This window comes from Excalfactoria chinensis, chromosome 1 (genome assembly GCF_039878825.1).
Source record: "Excalfactoria chinensis isolate bCotChi1 chromosome 1, bCotChi1.hap2, whole genome shotgun sequence".
Taxonomy (NCBI): Eukaryota; Metazoa; Chordata; class Aves; order Galliformes; family Phasianidae; genus Excalfactoria; species Excalfactoria chinensis.
In genome coordinates, this window is record NC_092825.1 from 101,100,237 (window position 1) to 101,117,929 (window position 17,693).

General features: G+C 39.7%; 1 protein-coding gene across 4 annotated transcripts in view; it reads left to right on the forward strand.

The window, feature by feature from the left end:
- DOP1B (DOP1 leucine zipper like protein B) overlaps nt 1-12,641 on the forward strand; it is a 44,374-nt gene extending 31,733 nt beyond the window's left edge. For all 4 annotated transcript variants that reach the window (XM_072330534.1, XM_072330556.1, XM_072330550.1 and 1 more), the window contains exons 25-37: nt 708-812; nt 896-962; nt 2,277-2,418; nt 2,810-2,892; nt 2,991-3,100; nt 7,642-7,788; nt 8,241-8,302; nt 9,225-9,353; nt 9,466-9,602; nt 9,947-10,002; nt 10,438-10,587; nt 11,044-11,173; nt 11,722-12,641. In XM_072330534.1, the coding sequence (XP_072186635.1) occupies nt 708-812; nt 896-962; nt 2,277-2,418; nt 2,810-2,892; nt 2,991-3,100; nt 7,642-7,788; nt 8,241-8,302; nt 9,225-9,353; nt 9,466-9,602; nt 9,947-10,002; nt 10,438-10,587; nt 11,044-11,173; nt 11,722-11,982 (1,579 nt within the window). In that variant the 3' untranslated portion in view covers nt 11,983-12,641. The remainder of the gene's footprint in view (nt 1-707; nt 813-895; nt 963-2,276; nt 2,419-2,809; nt 2,893-2,990; nt 3,101-7,641; nt 7,789-8,240; nt 8,303-9,224; nt 9,354-9,465; nt 9,603-9,946; nt 10,003-10,437; nt 10,588-11,043; nt 11,174-11,721) is intronic.
- The last annotated feature ends 5,052 nt before the right edge of the window (nt 12,642-17,693 follow it).

Here is a 17,693-nt window from a genome sequence, read left to right on the forward strand (position 1 = left end):
AGGTTGTTTTCCAGAGATATGTTGCTAATGCCACTTGAAAATCTCATTGCATACAAACAGAGCAATACAGACCAGATATTTCATTAGCAAGACACTTACAAAAGGTGTTATAATCTGTCTCTTTATCTAGTACGTGTTTCTAGATGACTGCGCAGCGAACCTCTACTTTTTCCTTCATTTTGAGAAAGGCACAATAAAACTGCTGTGGATGCAGTCTGTACTGGACACGCAGTGGGTCAGGCAGGTGACCCTGGAAATGTTTATTGAATCAAAGTGTTTCCTCACATATTGGCTTTTCTCATATGGATGCTTTGGCATGTATCAGACTGCACCTGATACTGTATGCAATAAGCTATGGAGATCAAGTGAGCTGGCAGGCAGTGGATTGGTTAGCTAAGCTTTTTTCCTTTCCCCTGAAGAACCATTCCTTTTACTGAGCATACTGCTAGCATGCTGCTAGCCTTTACTGATGTAGGCATACAGGCTGTTAGCCCTTACTGATGTAGGCATACAGGCTGTGTCACTAGATGCTTATTCCATATTGTTGGGTCAGATAGTCCTTCAGTCCTTTCCAAATACCGATAGAAATTTTTAGAACGCCAAGTTACATGTGGCTTTTTTTGTTGTTTGTTTGTTGCTTTAACTCTTAATTTCAGGCTTGAGTGTGTTTGGTATTGTTTTTATGTTGTTGTTCTTTTTTTTGGCAGATTGCCTGTTGCAGCCTTACAGGAGAACTTCCAGTCCCTGTTAGGACTTCTGAAGGAGTCTGTACAGTTGAACTTGGCTCCTCCTGGACACTTTCTGCTTCTCAGGTACAGCATATGAGAGAAGGTTTATAGATGTACTGAATAGACCTATCCAATCACTAACTTGGAGCACACTGATTTTCCCACAGTACCCTGAATGACTTTGTGACCAGGACACCTACTCTAGAAAACAAAAAAGACCAAAAAGACTTGCAGGTACAGTCTATACATCTATAATTTTTTCTTCTAGTTTGTTTATTTGGCACGTATATCAGAGTAAGAGTGGAGATGGTCTAATCTGTACTTTGGATCTAAATTCACCTGTTGTTTTTGGAATGGATGAATGCACATTTACATGTTGTGACTTAGGTGTACTTAAATACAGGAGACTGAAATATGAGACACATTGCACAGAATGTCTCTAGCTGAATTTTCTTAAAAAAAGTATGTGATCACAGTAAGCCACAATAATGGCTTATTCAAAGCTAGTTCCCTTGGGTAATCGTATGATTTTTCTCAGAGTTGAAATCATAACAAAAATTTGACTGCGGTGAGTTCGTATCATGTACGTAAAACACTGAAATCTCAAAACTGTCTAGAAAATTAGTGGTATAGTTATTCTTGAAGGTCATGGCTAAATTTTGCAATGTCAGTAACTGATGTCTCACCTTTTATGTAAAGAAGGGATAGAGCAGAGCAGTATTTTCTTCCTCTACTGATTGTGATTTCACTAGAACGACTTAAGCACCACTCACATATGTGTAGTTTTGGCTCCAAGCCAACCTAACACTTCCAATGAGGTGAGACTTTATTCTGGTTATGGGAATTCTGTGTCCCAGCACTTCTGTGTATATTCTGCTTCAGAGACTGACAGCAAAATGACATCTTGTCTCTTCACAAATGATCTCTGCTGTAATTTGGATGCTTAGGATTTACTTTCCTTAAAGTGTGACCAGCTTTTCATTTTGTTTGGAATTAAATGTACTAAAATATGTATATAGTTTGATACTTACTTACCCCTAGTAGAAAGACTGACATATAGACAGATGAATTTCCATAGAACAGAACTCAGGCTTGCTAAATGCTCTCCAAATTTGAAAGGAAGAAACTAACAGGTCTCAACAGAGGCACTGGTATGCCATTTCTGAGGGACTGAACAATTCAGATTGTGTCTTTTGACAATTGACATTGGATATATAAAGTATGTCAGGACTGATGCTAAGCAGATAGATTCTGTATTAGTGGTAATGGCCTCCGTGGAAATTAATTTCTAAAACCTCCGTGGTAATCTAACTTATACATTTCTTTCTTGCTTCCCATCTTCTTGTCTTATTTGAAGTGAGCAGTAAGGTATATTGAGAGCACAGATAAATAAATGCATCATTGAAGTATATATGTTTCTAAGTATGTATGTTTCTAAGACTTAACAGTGCCTACTGTTGATTTTAGTTCCATGTGAAAAGGACTTCATTGAATTTCACAAGTGACTGTAGGTTTCATCTAATGACAGATTGTCATGTTATTTTATAGGAAGTGACCCAAAAAATCTTGGAGGCTGTAGGGAATGTTGCTGGTTCTTCTTTGGAACAGACTAGTTGGCTGAGCCGGAACTTAGAAGTGAAAGCTCAGCCTCAGATTTTGCCAGATGAGTTCAACACTGAAGATGTGAATGGTAATGTGCTTTTCTCTGACTTTCCATTGCTTTGTCTCTTCTGGTTAAGTCAATAAGAGTATAATGTGTTTGTGTGTAGTTTGCTTCAGAAGGAAGTTATACAGATGAAAGTAAAAGTATGCATTTTCTTCCAATAGCAATGCCAGCCTAAGTGGGTTTAGTAAATACTATACTAAACCCAATAGAGAGGAAAACTTATTTTACATGCATTCAATACACAGGACAGAACAACACAGGGCATGACTTATGTTACTGTGGTGAGATGCCCAGAAACATTTCATTGTAATACCAACATGCAAAGAACAGTTCTGTTTGGGAAGAAAATGGGTCAACAGCAAAATTCAAACATGTCTTGTTTGAAGTGAAAACTGTATGATTTTGCCTCCTATAGATACTTCAGTGGCACCGTCATCAATGGTTTCTGCTTCTGCTCCTTCAATATACAGTGTCCAAGCTCTTTCGCTCCTTGCAGAAGTAAGTAGGGTTCTGTATTGCAATTGCTATTCTCATCCATGGTCCTTTGTCAGAGATAACTACTATAGGTTTAATGAGACATTAATTTCATTTTTAAGGTTCTTGCTTCTCTTTTGGACATGGTTTACCGAAGTGATGAGAAAGAAAAAGCTGTGCCATTGATTTCCCGTTTACTATATTATGTATTTCCTTATCTACGCAACCACAGGTAACTTCTCTCTCTGTATATCTTGATTTTTCTGATTTTAACCACATTACACATTCTCAGAGCTACTCAATAGTTGATAAAGTACCATAAAGTTGATCTTTTGCTCAAGGAAATTCTCAGTAGTCTCGCTAACAAGTGAACATGTCTTCACTGAAGGGTTTCTCTTACAAGGCCTGTAAAACTCTTGTACTCAGAGACTGCTGTCCTGACCATTGTTCTGATGGATTGAAATTCAGGATAATACTTGATGGCTGTATTTACATAAGCAATTTGGTTAGAGCAGTAGGCTAGTTTTGAAGTGAATCCCTTGATTTGTCTCCATTTATGAAAAGCAGAGAGTTCTCAAAGCAGTTTTGGTGCATTAACTAAATTCCTCTTGGAGGAAATTAACAGAAACTTCTGCAAGTGTGACCCAGTTGCGCTTACCAATTCCTGACTGCGCTGCTATGAAGAGATCTTGGTACATGAAGAGCATGGTACATATGTAAATCATATGTAAATATGTACCATGCTTGCCAGTGGAAGGTTGTCAAACCCGGGACATCCTGAAGCAGTTCTTGCCGGTCAGATAATCCTGCTCTTCTATTTGCCATCCACTATGATCCCTCAAATCTTCACTGCAACTACTTGTCTTGCTGCTGTTGTTTCCTCTTCGTTTTGTTCTTCTGACATGTAGCCCTTTCCTACTTTGCCTGTCCAGATGCTTTTCTCCATTGGTGAACACTTGCTTTTATTGTCATTTACTGTCATTACTTTCTAATTTCTACCAATCTGACATCTACCATTTCTTGTCTCTTGGAGGGGAAGAGCAACAGAAGCAGTGCCACTGGTGAGTCTTTTCTGTGAAGTGTTTAAACATCTGTTAGTAGTCTCGATGAAGACCAGGACAGCAATCTGGAGATAAGGAACAGCCTAGCAGACATGCACTCACTGTAGAAAGATAGAGGAAAGCAAGTTGCTCACTGCCAAGCTTGTGGCCCCTTTCAACTCAAGTTTGAGGGTCATCATGCAAGTAACATCTAGAAGCACCAAAGATACAATGTCACACATGCTGAAATGTGGTGGCTGCTGACAGAGCTCTGAACCCTTGGCATGTTCTAACCTTATCCAGCAAAATTCTGTGTCAGGAGGCATTCTGAGCACTGGCTGGGGGCAGAGAACAGCCATAGTGCTGTGTGCATTCCCTGAAAGATGCAGGCCTAGGTCATTTCTCATACTGGATGGTCTGTGGCATGGCCTGGAGCACACTCAGAGCACATACTGACAGAAGCCCTTCTCTGTGCTTATAAGCCTTATCCTTGTCTCCTCAAGATAAGCTGAAGGTTCAGGGGCAGGAGACCACAGACAAGAGACTGCTGTGTTTCTGGGGGCTGATAGGTTTCCTCTTTTCTTGTTCATAGTGTCTTCTGAGGAGGGAGATGTCACAGATCTAGTTCTCATGCTGCTGTGGTGCAGTATATACTCTGCAGAATTACTGTGGAGTGCTCAGAGGCTGAGATTGCATTGCAAAGGGAGGAAAATGCCAGGTGCAAAAGTGGAAAGGGATCTGCGTGATCCTTGCATGGTAGCAGACTGGCAAAGGCTTGAGAGAAGGATCTGACTGAAAGTAGCAGCTATGCTTGCTGCCAAGTGCTGGTCCCCAGCCCTCTTTCATGGCTGATGCATGGTCAAACAACAGATCCCATTTATATGTGCAAGGTTATAGAAGGGTGAGGTAGGGCAAGAGGCAAGGAGACTTTAAGGCCCTTTCCTGTTCTCTCTGTTCTCACATGATGTTGTGCTATTTAGGCAGTGTTGGCCAATATTTGTATAAATGTAAACTCACTGCATAGACTTTGTTTGCCCACAGGGAAGGATGCCTGGTATTGTTTGTCCTTTCACCTGTTCCCATTCTGGAGTAGTTAGATTCCAGCATAACTTTTTTTCCCCATAGGAGCAAGAGGAGGGAAAGGAGAATGTTTTCTTGGTGGGGGGATTTAATTTCCACATTTCAGGGTCTCATAAGTTGGTCCTGTTTCACCAGTCTTCCTCATGCTTCCCTTCCCCCTAAACTCCCAGTGCCGTTCACAAATCTCTTAAAAATCAAATAAACTTCCTTCTTCTAGCAGCTCTCTGCCAAGTGGCAAGAGGCAACCTTATCTTGCTTACTACTTCTCCAGCAAACACCACACAGCTGCTAGTGCTGCAGCTTTTGTTAGGCTTACCCTCCTCCTATCTGCTACTTTTTGACTTCTACATTTTCCAGAGAAGGCCAGTATATACTGAAGTGTAGGAGAGACCATGGCCATGGCTCAGGAAGGGAAGTAGATATTGTCTTAAGTGTTATTTAGGTTGTAGTCAAAAGCACTCGGAAGTATGCGGTAATGAGCAAATAAATAAATATATATCTATTATATATATATTTATATTATATATCTATTATATATATATTTATATTATATATCTATTATATATACTATATATATGTGTGTGTGTGTATATATATATATATATACACACACAGAGTATGAAGGATCAGGGATGATCCAACCAGAATAACCAGGCATGCCTGAAAGGGGTGATGGGTTGAGCGCTACTAGGAAGTGAGCAAGTGAAGCCAGCAGGCCTCAGAGTGCAGCAGGGTCTGAAGATGTTTTCATACTCCAAGGAAATTAATGAAAGTGAAGCACAGAAATTTTGGGAAGCTCTTCTCTATTTATTTGTCATTTTCCAGTGTATCTACTACAGTGTACTTAACTTATCAGATTCTTGATGTATGGAATGCATGCCATCCTTGTTGATCCCAGGCATATACTACTGCACCAGTGGATCATAGCACCTTTGCTATTTGCAACAGATAAAGAAAATCCCATTTATAGCCACCACAGAAACAGTTCCTGGGAATGGCAGCATCATGCTGTCATGCTGGGCTTGCTATAAGCCAAGCACTTATTCCATCTCTGCTCCACTGCTGTTAGGATGTCTTTGTGAACAAGTGCAGGCGGTAATTACAACTTCTGCAAGGGCAAGCGAGGTGATTGTCTCTCTCTACTCTTCCCTCATGAGGCCCCAGCTGGAATGTTGTGTACAAGTCTGAGGACCTTAACACAGGAAAGATGGAGACGGTCCAGAGGAGGGCCATGAAGATGATTCAAGGGCTGGAGCACCTCTCCTATGAAAACAGGCTGAAGGAACTGGGCTTGTTCAGCCTGGAAAAGAGAAGACTGTGGGGAGACCTCATTGTGGCCTTCCAGTATTTAAAGGGATTTTATAAACATGAGGGAAATAAAGTTTTTATGATGGTAGATACTGATAAGATAGTGATGGTTTTAAACTAAGGGAAGGGAAATTTAGTTTAGATGTTGGGGATTGTTTTTTACTGAGAGAATGGTGAAGTTTTGGAACAGGTTGCCTAGAGAGGTTGTGGGTGCCCCATCCCTGGATGTTTGCAATGCCAGTTTGGATGGGGCCTTATGCAATCTGACTTAGTACTTGATTTATCAGTTGGCAACCCTGCCTGTGGCTGGGGGGTTGGAACCTGATGATTCTTGAGGTCCATTCCAATTCAAGCCATTCTATTATCTGAATGTGAAGATTAAGCCTGTTTTTTTGTTTGTTTTTTGTTTTTCTTTGCAAAGAAGGTAGTACCCTTCCATTTGATCTAAAACCGATGGTTCAAAAGACATGGGCATCAGATTCCCAGTGAGATGCCGAGATGCCTACAGATATTACTTGATGATTTGCCACTGTCAGCGCAGGAAGGCTATCAGTCCCTGTGATCTGTGTAGCTGTAACTATAGTGAGACGTTCACTGGATAAGAATATGGAGCCTCTGTCAGGCCTGCAGAAGGGCTGGATGATTTTCCCATTTGTTGCTTAGCAGTTGGACTGTCTAAGACTGTCTTTAACGCCTCTGTTGTTCCCCAGCTAGCAGGAGCTGAGTTCCAAAAAAAAACAAAAACGCAGTAGCTTCCTCCTTGAAGACAAAGAGGCTGCCATGATCTTTTAGAAGATGTGATGCCAGCTCACAAGAGAGAACATTGACAGCATCTCTTTGCATCTAAAAGGTGTTAGTCTGAGTGCCCCCTCTGAAACCTGTGCTGAGCAATGGTCAGAGCAGCTGCCATACCCAGGATCTCCAGGAAGCTATTTGACAAGCATCAGGTCATCAGGGGTCCCTTCTCCTTGCTCCTACCACTTCAGGCTTAAGCCCAGCACTCCTTCCCTACTGTACCTTGCAGAGCCTGTTGACCATTTTGTGAGCTTCCTTTTGGGGAAGATTTGAACAACTGCTGTAGTTGAGATGGGCGATGCCATGATACGTCTAACCAGAAAATACCTCCCCAGACAAAGTACTCTGAAAATGTGAGGAACTTCTGCAGAAACTGCTTTGATCAACTGATCTGCGACTGTTCTGAATTAATGAGCTAATGTAAACACAGCCTACTCTGTTACTGAGATAATTTGTTCAGAAGTTCTGGGGAAAACAGTTAATTTTCTAGATACACGAATGTAACTTTTAAGAAGACTGATATTGATCATTTCTTTTCCTCTTGCCCCAGTACCTACAACATTCCTAGTTTCCGTGCTGGTTCTCAGTTGCTCAGCTCATTAAGTGGATACGCCTATACCAAGCGAGCATGGAAAAAAGAAGTTCTTGAGTTGTACATGGATCCGGCTTTTTTCCAGATGGACACTTCATGCACTCAGTAAGTCATGAGATAGTAGCACTCTGAGATTTTATTTGATCATTGGCAAAGAAATACTCAGAGGGTGGGATAATACTGAACATTTTCTATAGTACTTGCTCACAGAATTTAGTAGCATAAAAAAATGGATCTCAACAACAAACCCAACTAAATGTATTATAGATATTTAAGTTATCTTTATGGCGCAGAAGAATAAAATTATCTTGCTAACAACCACTGTCAGCGTTTGGAAATGGCATATAATGGAGTTGAAGGACCTGGAATTTAGGATGTGTTAAACTAGGTAAGGTTCTGCATAGTGAATACATGTTGGAAACTGTTGCCTAGTATGAAATGTTTGTCCAAAATCTTATTATATGACTCTACATCTAAGCTTTCTCTGGTTATTTGTCATGTCCTTTACGTTATTGTTGGACTTTTACATTATCCAATTCCTTCTATATCTTATCCAGTTGGAGATCCATTATTGATCACCTTCTGACACATGAGAAAACTATGTTTAAAGACTTGATGAGTAAGTATTAGCTACTGATAACTTAATTCTGCATTAATTTTAGACTTATTTGGATTTGAGCTAATTGGTGTCTAATATGCCAATAGAATGCAGGCAAGGCCGCGTCTGCAGAATTGATTATGGGACCAACTTTAGTTTCCACTAAGAAATGTTCTAAATTCAGACTATATTTTGGTAACGTTAACATTTTAAAAAGATTTACTCTAGAAATGCTAGTGTTGGACTGCTGCAAGCACATTTGGCCATTAGTTTAAGTTGCCGAATAGTGACTGTAGCACTGTTTCCTGTTAGAAAGCAAGGAAACTTCAGTTAAGTTTGCATGCATCTGTATATTCACACAGAGATGCAGGAATATGGTACACCAGCACAGCAAGCCTCTGAGCAACATGCTTTGATATCTAATTCAGGCTTCAGGACAATACAGAAGAATAAGTCATTGGGGAAGAGATGGGATAGGACCCTAACATTTGCCTGGAGCTTTGAAAGATAAAGCAGCTTTTGTCTCTTGTTCAAATCTTTTAAGGGAATAGATTCAAAGCTTACAATGCAAATTTGTAATGCTTTTTTTTTTTTTTTAACATTGTATGTTTTTAAATTCACCACTTCAGTTTGTTTTTTTTTTTTGTAAGAATTAAAACTCTTGAAATCGCTCATCCACAGTTTTAAGAGTCTGAAACAAGAAGGGGATTTGTGCATGTTAGAGACAGGGCTTTAAAATACTGGACAGCTGCAGCATATGCTTTATATAATTCACCTGCTAGCATGAGTAGATCAGGATCAACACCAACATGTTATTCCAATCAGTAGGCATAAAAGAAGTTGTTATTTCTAAAAGATCTCAGGATACAGAAGTTATTTTCATCTCAAATCACTAGTCATTGTATGGCAGATAGATAAGCGGTAATTCTTACACGTGTTACAGATATGCAGAGCAGCGCCTTAAAACTCTACCCAAGTTTTGAACAGAAAGCAATGTTGTTAAAGCGGCAAGCTTTCGCTGTCTTCAGTGGAGAAATTGATCAGTATCATCTCTATCTTCCCTTAATACAAGGTAAGATTTGTGGTCTTCTGTCTTTTTCATTCATCTCTAATACATATGTGAACATTAACATAATAAAATAAAATGGAAATACAACAATTCTTTCTTACAAAATGTGTTTCAGAACGACTGACTGAGAACCTCCGTGTTGGGCAGACTAGTTTAGTTGCTGCACAGATGTTCCTCCTCTTCAGAGTTCTATTGCTAAGGATTTCACCTCAGCATCTAACCTCCTTGTGGCCAATTATGGTAACTGAATTGGTAAGGAATAAGTGGTAACATAAAATTAGTTTCTCGCATTCTTTACATTTCACCTTCTTCACAGATCCATCCCTTGTGCGAAGAAGGAAATGTTTTCATAGGTCCGCATTAGTTTGATCATTTGGAAAAAGAATTAATGCTGTCATTAGGGAATACCTTTCTGATCGATGTTGCTGTAGTTGCTGATGCAGTTTCTTTCACACTTTGGTAATTTGTTTCAAGTCGTAAGAGTAAACTGAGAGTCTCTGGTTCCTTATACCGCTTAAGCTACTATGTGAAGCATACCTTTTGATGACTGACTTGTACAAATGATTCGGTATTTCCATATGTTTATTTATTTCAAGATCCAGACGTTTCTACAACTGGAAGAAGAATTAACTGAGGAAGATGAACCATCAAAGTAAGAATCAGCATTTACCTGATGGAAGCTTGTAAAACCTGTGAAAGCTGTTAGCAATTGTGCTTGTTCTATGTCTGTCTTTCTTTCCACTTGTGTATTTCTGAAATTGGTAAAGCGATTTTTTTTTAAGCAGATGAAATAGTTATAGTTATAAAAAACTGGTACTTAACATTTGCGTACAGGAACAGAAAAGAGGCAAAGTCAGTGTTTGAATACTGAGTATTTTAACATTGACTTTTTCTGAATACTTTAGATATCTCTTTATACCTACAGCCTTTTATATACATCTCGGTGTTAACACAGAATGAAAATAAGACTTTTGTGCACAAGTGCAAGTGCGCATTTGTGTAAATGTGTACATTTCCCTTTTGCTGAACGGAAAACACTTAGTGGATTTATGTTTAATTGTGCACTTCTCAATTTTCACTACCACAGAAACAACAGCAAGTTAAGCAAACAGAAAGTCTCGGGTGATGGCAGTGGATCTGACATCCAGCAGAATGAGCTGTCTTTGTACTTATCTGCTTGCAAGTTTTTAGACACGGCGCTTTCATTTCCACCTGATAGGATGCAGTTGTTCCAAATGTAAGTCCTGTAACGGCTTGACTGTTCTCCAGGTTGTTTCTGTGCTTGTCCTTTAATGTAATTCCAGAGTTAATAGAGTTAATTTTACTGTATGTTCTTTTCACAAGTGCAGGCTTTGATTCTAGGACAGAAGTAATTTGGGATATTTCTAAAGGCAATTTGGTCTTGTCGGTGTAGGAAGATTTCACATTGTCTGAAGGTTATCTCACATGGGAAAATGGGGAGAAGAGAAGGGGTGCTCTTTGTTTTCCCTTTGCCACACTTGGGAATTTTTTGGAGGCAATTGCATTTAAGTACTGATATAGTAGTAACTTCCTTGTTTAGCTCTGGTAATAACCTAACTGTATAGTTACAACAACTCTTTTCTGTGAACAAAACAGTGCTTTGCTAACCGTGTCTGATCCAAACAGGGAATTTTTCTCCTGTGTTCTTAGCAATGTAATCCTTTCATTTCAGGTATAAATGGGCATTTGTCCCAGAGGTGGACACTGAGTCCTCTACAGTGACTTCTCATCTGGTAGAAAACCATCAGGAATGTAGACCACACATAATACGAATCATGGATCTGCTAAAGATGAAATACAGGGTAAAGAAAGAGTGCTTTACTTATTTTTTCTTTTTCAAGCCTTTAACTTGCTTTTCTAAACTAGTGGTAAGATTGTAAGTTGGGCAGGAGGTTTTTAGATGTGAAGATTGCAAAGGGTTTTAAAAATTGTCAGCCTGCTTTCACAAATGTATCTTGAAAATAACAGTTTTCTTTTGCAAGTGGAATGGCAGGAAGTTTACCATAAGAGCATTTCAAATTGTCATGAAGGTTTAGTATTAGTACTTACAGAAGAAGTCATCAGTATTTATCAGATACCTCTGCATTCTGCAGGTTTCTGATGCCTGCTTCTGAAGGCTTGTCCAAATTTCCAGTGTTCTGAAATTGTGGGACTTTCACTTAACAGAAGCTCAAATCTGAATACAGAAATAACTCAGTGTACCATCTGTACAATTCATATTGTGATGGAATTGTAGGCTGTGGACCTTTCGGTTTAAAACCAAGTGTATAATACAGGCTTCAAATGAGCCCCATTTAGTAGGATATTGTGTCTTAATGCAATAAGTAAATCTTGGTTTGCATTTTTACAGGACAGAAACAACACTGATGAAGGCATTTCCAAAAGCCACAAGTTTCCTCTTTTGAACTTCCGCAGTATATCTAGCATTACCCAGCTTATGCCCTTCTTCAAGACTCTGTGTTGTGCGTTCACAACAAAAGGGAGCGAGGCCCAGAATTCACATAGTTCTGCATCTCTCTCTGTGGACTACACTGGTGGCAACAGCATGAAGATCTTGCAGCAGCTTGAAGAGAGTGTTGAATGTGACTTCCTTGAAAACATGGAAAGTTAGGCTGCATGTCAGATGCGTGGTTAAGCAGCCAAAAGGAAAAGGGAAAACATTACTGCGATTCTTCTTTTTTTTCCCATTTTGAAACTACATTTTAGGTTTTCTTCCTGCTTTTACGGAATGGACTTTGATAATTCAAGCTTCCCACTGGTGATAAAAAGCAGGGTTCTTTGTGTTCTGGGGAGGCAGGAAGGAGGATGTACAGCTTAGTGGTGATTTACCATTGTTACTGTATTCTTCTACTTCTTTTCCTCGTGAAGGATTAAAAAGATTTGTAAATAACGGTAGATGATTTTTAACTTGGTGAAAGCAGCAACTGTACCATTTATCCAGTGATTTCTCAAGTATTTTATGCTACTTTTGGAACTGTGGTCTGAAAGTAAATTTGAGAAGAAGTTAATGTTGCATGTCAGTGTACAGTCAGTCTGCAGAAAAGCCATGTCTTGAAGTTAAAACCCCCTTCTATTTCTCCTTCCTTTATCTGATCCTAAAACTTAGCAACTTGTGAACAGACAGTTTAAATTTCAGACAGATCTATTTTATAAGCCTTACTACGCAAAGAGCTGCAGACTTACCCGTGTTTGTAATTTCAGCTTTGTATTATAAGGGCGCTCTTCAGGATTAGTGATTCCTAAATAAAAGACAAGTACATGCGTAAGCGACCAACCTATGCAGTAACATTTTATAATTTGCACTACTTTTGAGGGCTTTTGATTTTAATTAGCTGACTAATGAAAGAATATTCTAATTCAGTTCTTAAGTGAAAGAACTTTGATCTTGCAACTTATGAAATGCAGTTAAATGAAGATAATCCTGTAAAAATACAAATTACCGTAAACCCACAGCCTAATTCCAAGGAAAATTCATTTTGTAAGGAGCACTTTTTATACAAATAAATGTATTTGGCTGTTCCTAGGTATTAGAGGAGGGAGGGATGTCATTCACAGCGCCATGACTATGATAATGTTCAAGGTGCAGCTTCTTTTGGGTCTGCACTGCTTCCACTATTCAGGACCTGGAAGAGACAGCGATTAGTTCTACTACCATACAGTGAAACTGCTTGTCTGAAGGACACTTCTGACACTTAGTGGATAAGTACCACCATAGCCACACGTATATGAAAATGCTTAGATGAACGCTTTTTCCATGAGGAGGTGGACTCCATTGAGGTTTTCCTAATTAGTGGGTTTTCTGACTGGATTTGCAATGCTGACTTTTCTGGAAGGGAAGTTTATCGTAGTTTTCATGATGAAAAGCTTTGTCCACTTCTTTATTTAAACAACTTTGCCTCCAGATAAATGGATATATAAGGTAAAACTGCAGACTGGTGCTTGTGTTACTTGAAACATCTCAACCGAGGTTGAGTGTTAGACTTCATCATTATTGGTTGTTTTTTTTCCTAATTAAAGAAGAAAAAAAGAAAGAATGAAAGAGAAAAAGGACGTGCCAAAGGAATGGTTTAATGTTAGGTTCTGAGATCAGGGATTTTTATTTTATTTTATCTTTTCAAAACTCACACAAGAAACATGGAAGGTTACTCAGCAGTGTTTTTTTTACCTTCATATGTATGAATCCACCTTTGGATTATAAACTAAGATAATGAAATGCTAAGCAACATGCTTTACAACTGTGATACTGTAATGCTGTATGAAGGCAACATTACAGGCTCGTGCTAAATTTAAAGTTTCTGTGAATTCTGATGGGTAAGGAAAGTGATAGAATGAGGTGTGATATTGTGTAGCGCCAGGGGTGTGAGTTATTCCTAGTCATATAATTTATTAACAATCTAATGCTGTTGGAATAAGCACAAATGAAAAAAAAAAAAAAAAGATCCTTTTTAAGCATCACTTGAAAACTGGAACAGGATATTTTTAAATAATTTTGTTAATTGCTTACATCAACTCAAGGACTTTTTTTTTTTAAGTAATATTGCTAATACTCAGGATGACTTGGTAGTTCGACATTCAGCTTTCTGGTGGTTGCATTCCATGCTTAAAGACTTCTTTTAAATAACGAGATGCTATTGAATTGCCGTTAAAAAATCTAAGACACCTTTCTGCCACTAAACCTTTTGCTTTACATTCTCCTGTAAGCTCTAAAAATGTGTCTTCATGTAGTTTACTCGCTAACAAAAGGTGATAAAGCACTACATTAGATGGGAGGGTTTTATCATCCTTCCCTTTGAAATAGAATGTTCCATTCTATCTGCCAGGGCTTCAGATGCGCATGGGATCAAACATCACCGTCCTACCACCCAGGATGTGGCAGTAAACAATAAGAACTGAATCTGTGACTGAGCTGCTTGGAACTCTAAGATGATCTTACCTTCTGCAAAAATAGCACTTGCTTCTCTCTTGCCTTCTGTGTGTATTTTTGCCTTTGCTCTGTGATTCTGCAGATTGCTGCTTTAAGTGGCCTGCACATCTGTTATCATTATAAAAAGGGTTCTGAACAAAAAGGAATGGGCTCAGTTGAAATAGTCTTGCTTGGATGGCAGAGACTCAACACTGAATATGCTTACAGGTATCATTAACAGCATAACTGTATTCGTTTTCTATATGGGCCATTTTAATTCTTACAGTACCACAACTAAATCCATGTGAAGGAAGAAGGTTGTACTACCAAAGTGGTATAACCTAACTGTAGATACATCTGATGAACTTCTGCCTAAAACTCAGTAGCAAGAGCTGGAGAGAAAATGCCTTTGCTGTGTGACGTAGTTTTTGCTTGTTTTCAAGCTTAGTTTTCTCTTTTTCATACTTCAGCTTTGAGATAGCATAGCAACAGTGCATGATGCATAGAGGGAAAAGTATTGAAATATTCACAGAGGTTTCCTTTTCCTGAATGGGAAGAAAACTACAGTTGGTACAACCAAGATAACTGCCAAAGAACAGCAGAACTTTAAATACGGAGCACTAAATAATGGCTAATTGTATTCAATGCTACATTTGAATGTAATTCTAAATAATAATATTAAATGTTATTTTGAAATACCTCTTCAGCTGCAGTTCTCATTTTATAGATTACTGCTGATAGACTGTCTTTACTTTTTCTCTGACTCTGTAAAAGTTCTCAAGTTGGATCTCAGCACACAAAGGCTTTTGTGCAGAACTCCAGACCTTACCTGGATCCCTGCAGCTGCAGCCATGTGCCAGCCCATATATCTCCATTGGACAAGGCTGCACCACCTCCCCTGTCTTCTCATCACCCACCCCTCCTGTTCTATGAAGTCTCTGCACCAGTGACGTCTGAAGTTCATACTGATGTTTTCATATGTTCTGGGTAAAAGCCCTCAAGGTCCTGCATTTGCATCTGGGGGGAAGAGAACTCTACGTACAACTCGGCGTGAAGTTCTAATGCCAGACAAGTATGGTTTTGCTGACCCTGACGAATAAGTTATTTACATACTTCACCCTTTCCCCCGAGTCTTTGTGCATCTTTTGTAAGGTTATGCAGTGTATCTCACACCTCGCAAGCAGGTAATATTTGGTTATATTTTGAAAATGCTTGCAATATGTTGCATGCATTCTGGGACATGTTGTAGCTTAGTACCTAATTCAGTAATCACTAAAGTACTCAATGCCTGTCGAGTACCTGCTTAATCAAATAAAGATGCTGGTTGTCTCCTGGCACTCAGCAGAAGAGCTTTAGGAGGAGCTCATGGCAGAGGTGAGTGCGTAGCAGACCAGGCCTTCTGATCCCATCCCTGCAAACAGAGCAAAGGGATGATGGTGGGAGCAAGCAGAAGGAAAGGATTGATCAAAGCTGATGGTACTTCCAGGTAGAGGCTGGGGAATGTCTGCCATAGTAACTTCTTACGCAGAGGCTTGTAAGGTTTCGGTCAGTGTGAATTACTGTACTCAGGCTTTTAATTAAAACACTTTATTTTGCAATACCTGTATCTTTGGTTGTTGGGTTGTTTTTTTTCCTGTTTGTCCTCAACCAAGATAAGAGCTCCTTTCTAGAAGGAGAAAATTGAGAAGGTAGGATGAAAAGTTGGAAGGACAAAAAAAAAAGGAGATGGAAAGGAACACGTAGAGTTAATAAGAGACAACAGGGAGCTTCCCAGCTATAAACACATATATAAAAAATAATTTCAAACCCCACAGCTGTCTTGGGTCTTTCACAAAGAAAATAGTCTGAACTCAAGGTAAGTAACTGCACTGCTCAGAATACCTGCAGGTAGCTGAAGCAGTAACTTTAATGAAGTGGCTGAGGAATTCTGTGAGTAAACAGGATGTGAAATATGAATGTTGTGAAAAATGCATCTTGCTGAAGATGTTACTGTATGCAACTTAGAAGAACACGGTGCTGAGTCTTCAGTGAGGGAGACTAGTTACTCATGCCGTCTTTTCTCTGTGTAGTGATTTATATGGGGAAAACTGCTAACCCATTAACAATGGTACTGGAATTTGACCTCAGTGCTGTCTTTGAAAAACACGTAAGAAATCCACTGCAAAAGGGGAAAGGGAATTGTGCAATCTTTATTGTGCAAGTGTAGCTGACACAGCAGCTGCGGTTGGCAAAAAGAATCAAAGCCCTTCGATTAAACTTTCAGTCCTTACCTTGCATTCTGGGGTTTGCACCTGAGCAAACAGTTGCAAATCTTTGACATGATTCATCTTATTTATTCCTACAAATGATGTTACGAAATACTCAGAATTACAGTTTCACTTGGATCACAACAGAAGCAATCCATTGCTACAGCTATATGAGAAAAGAGAGAAGCAATGTCAGCCCCTGCTGTTAGGAACTCTGCCCACGTAGAGCAGTTGTACATTTATGTAGCTTTTGGTTACAGGGCTCTGAACTGTCAGATAAGCAGGAGTACAGTAAATAGCAATGGAGAGCAATATAATCTGGATTACTTAGGGCAAGTTTAGGTTGGATATTAGGAAGAACTTCTTTACAGAAAGGGTGGTTAGGTACTGGAATGGGCTCCCCAGGGAGGTGGTTGAATTGCCATCTCTGGATGTGTTCAAGAGCCGTTTGGATGTGGTACTCAGGGATATGATTTAGCAGAGGGTTTTTAGAGATAGGCTACTGGTTAGGCTGCGGTTGGACTTGATGATCTTCAAGGTCTTTTCCAACCTGGGTAATTCTATGATTCTACTTCATGTAAGGAGGATCTGCACAGTCAGGTAAGAAAGCTCAAAATGATAGTGCAACTTACAAACAATTCACTCGTGTATTAATCAAAGGCTTCCCAGGTCACGGTATTGTGCAGTTCTTAGTCGGGAAGACTGATAAAGGTAATGCTTCATGAGCTCTCTACTTCTTCAGTGCGTTGATTTCCTTTGTCCATGAATGATAAAGTGCCACAGAAAAAGGGCCAGAAACAGATCTCTGCTTCCATTTCATAGAATCACAGAATGGTTTGGGTTGGAAGGGAGCTCAAAGGAGCTCACAGGAGAGGCGCTCCAGGCCTTTGAGCATCTTCATGCTCTCCTCTGGACCCGCTCTAATAGCTCCACGTCTTTCTCGTGCTGGGGGCCCAGGCCTGGATGCAGTACTCCAGGTGTGGCCTCAGGAGGGCAGAGCGGAGGGGGATGATTCCCATCCTCTTCACGTTGCCTACTCCCCTTCTGATGCAGCCCAGGATACTGTCGTCTCTCTGGGCTACGAGCACACACTCCGGGCTTATGTCCGGCTTTTCATCCATCAGGACACCCAAGTCTTTCTCCACAGAGCTGCCCTCAGTGAGTTCTCCTCCC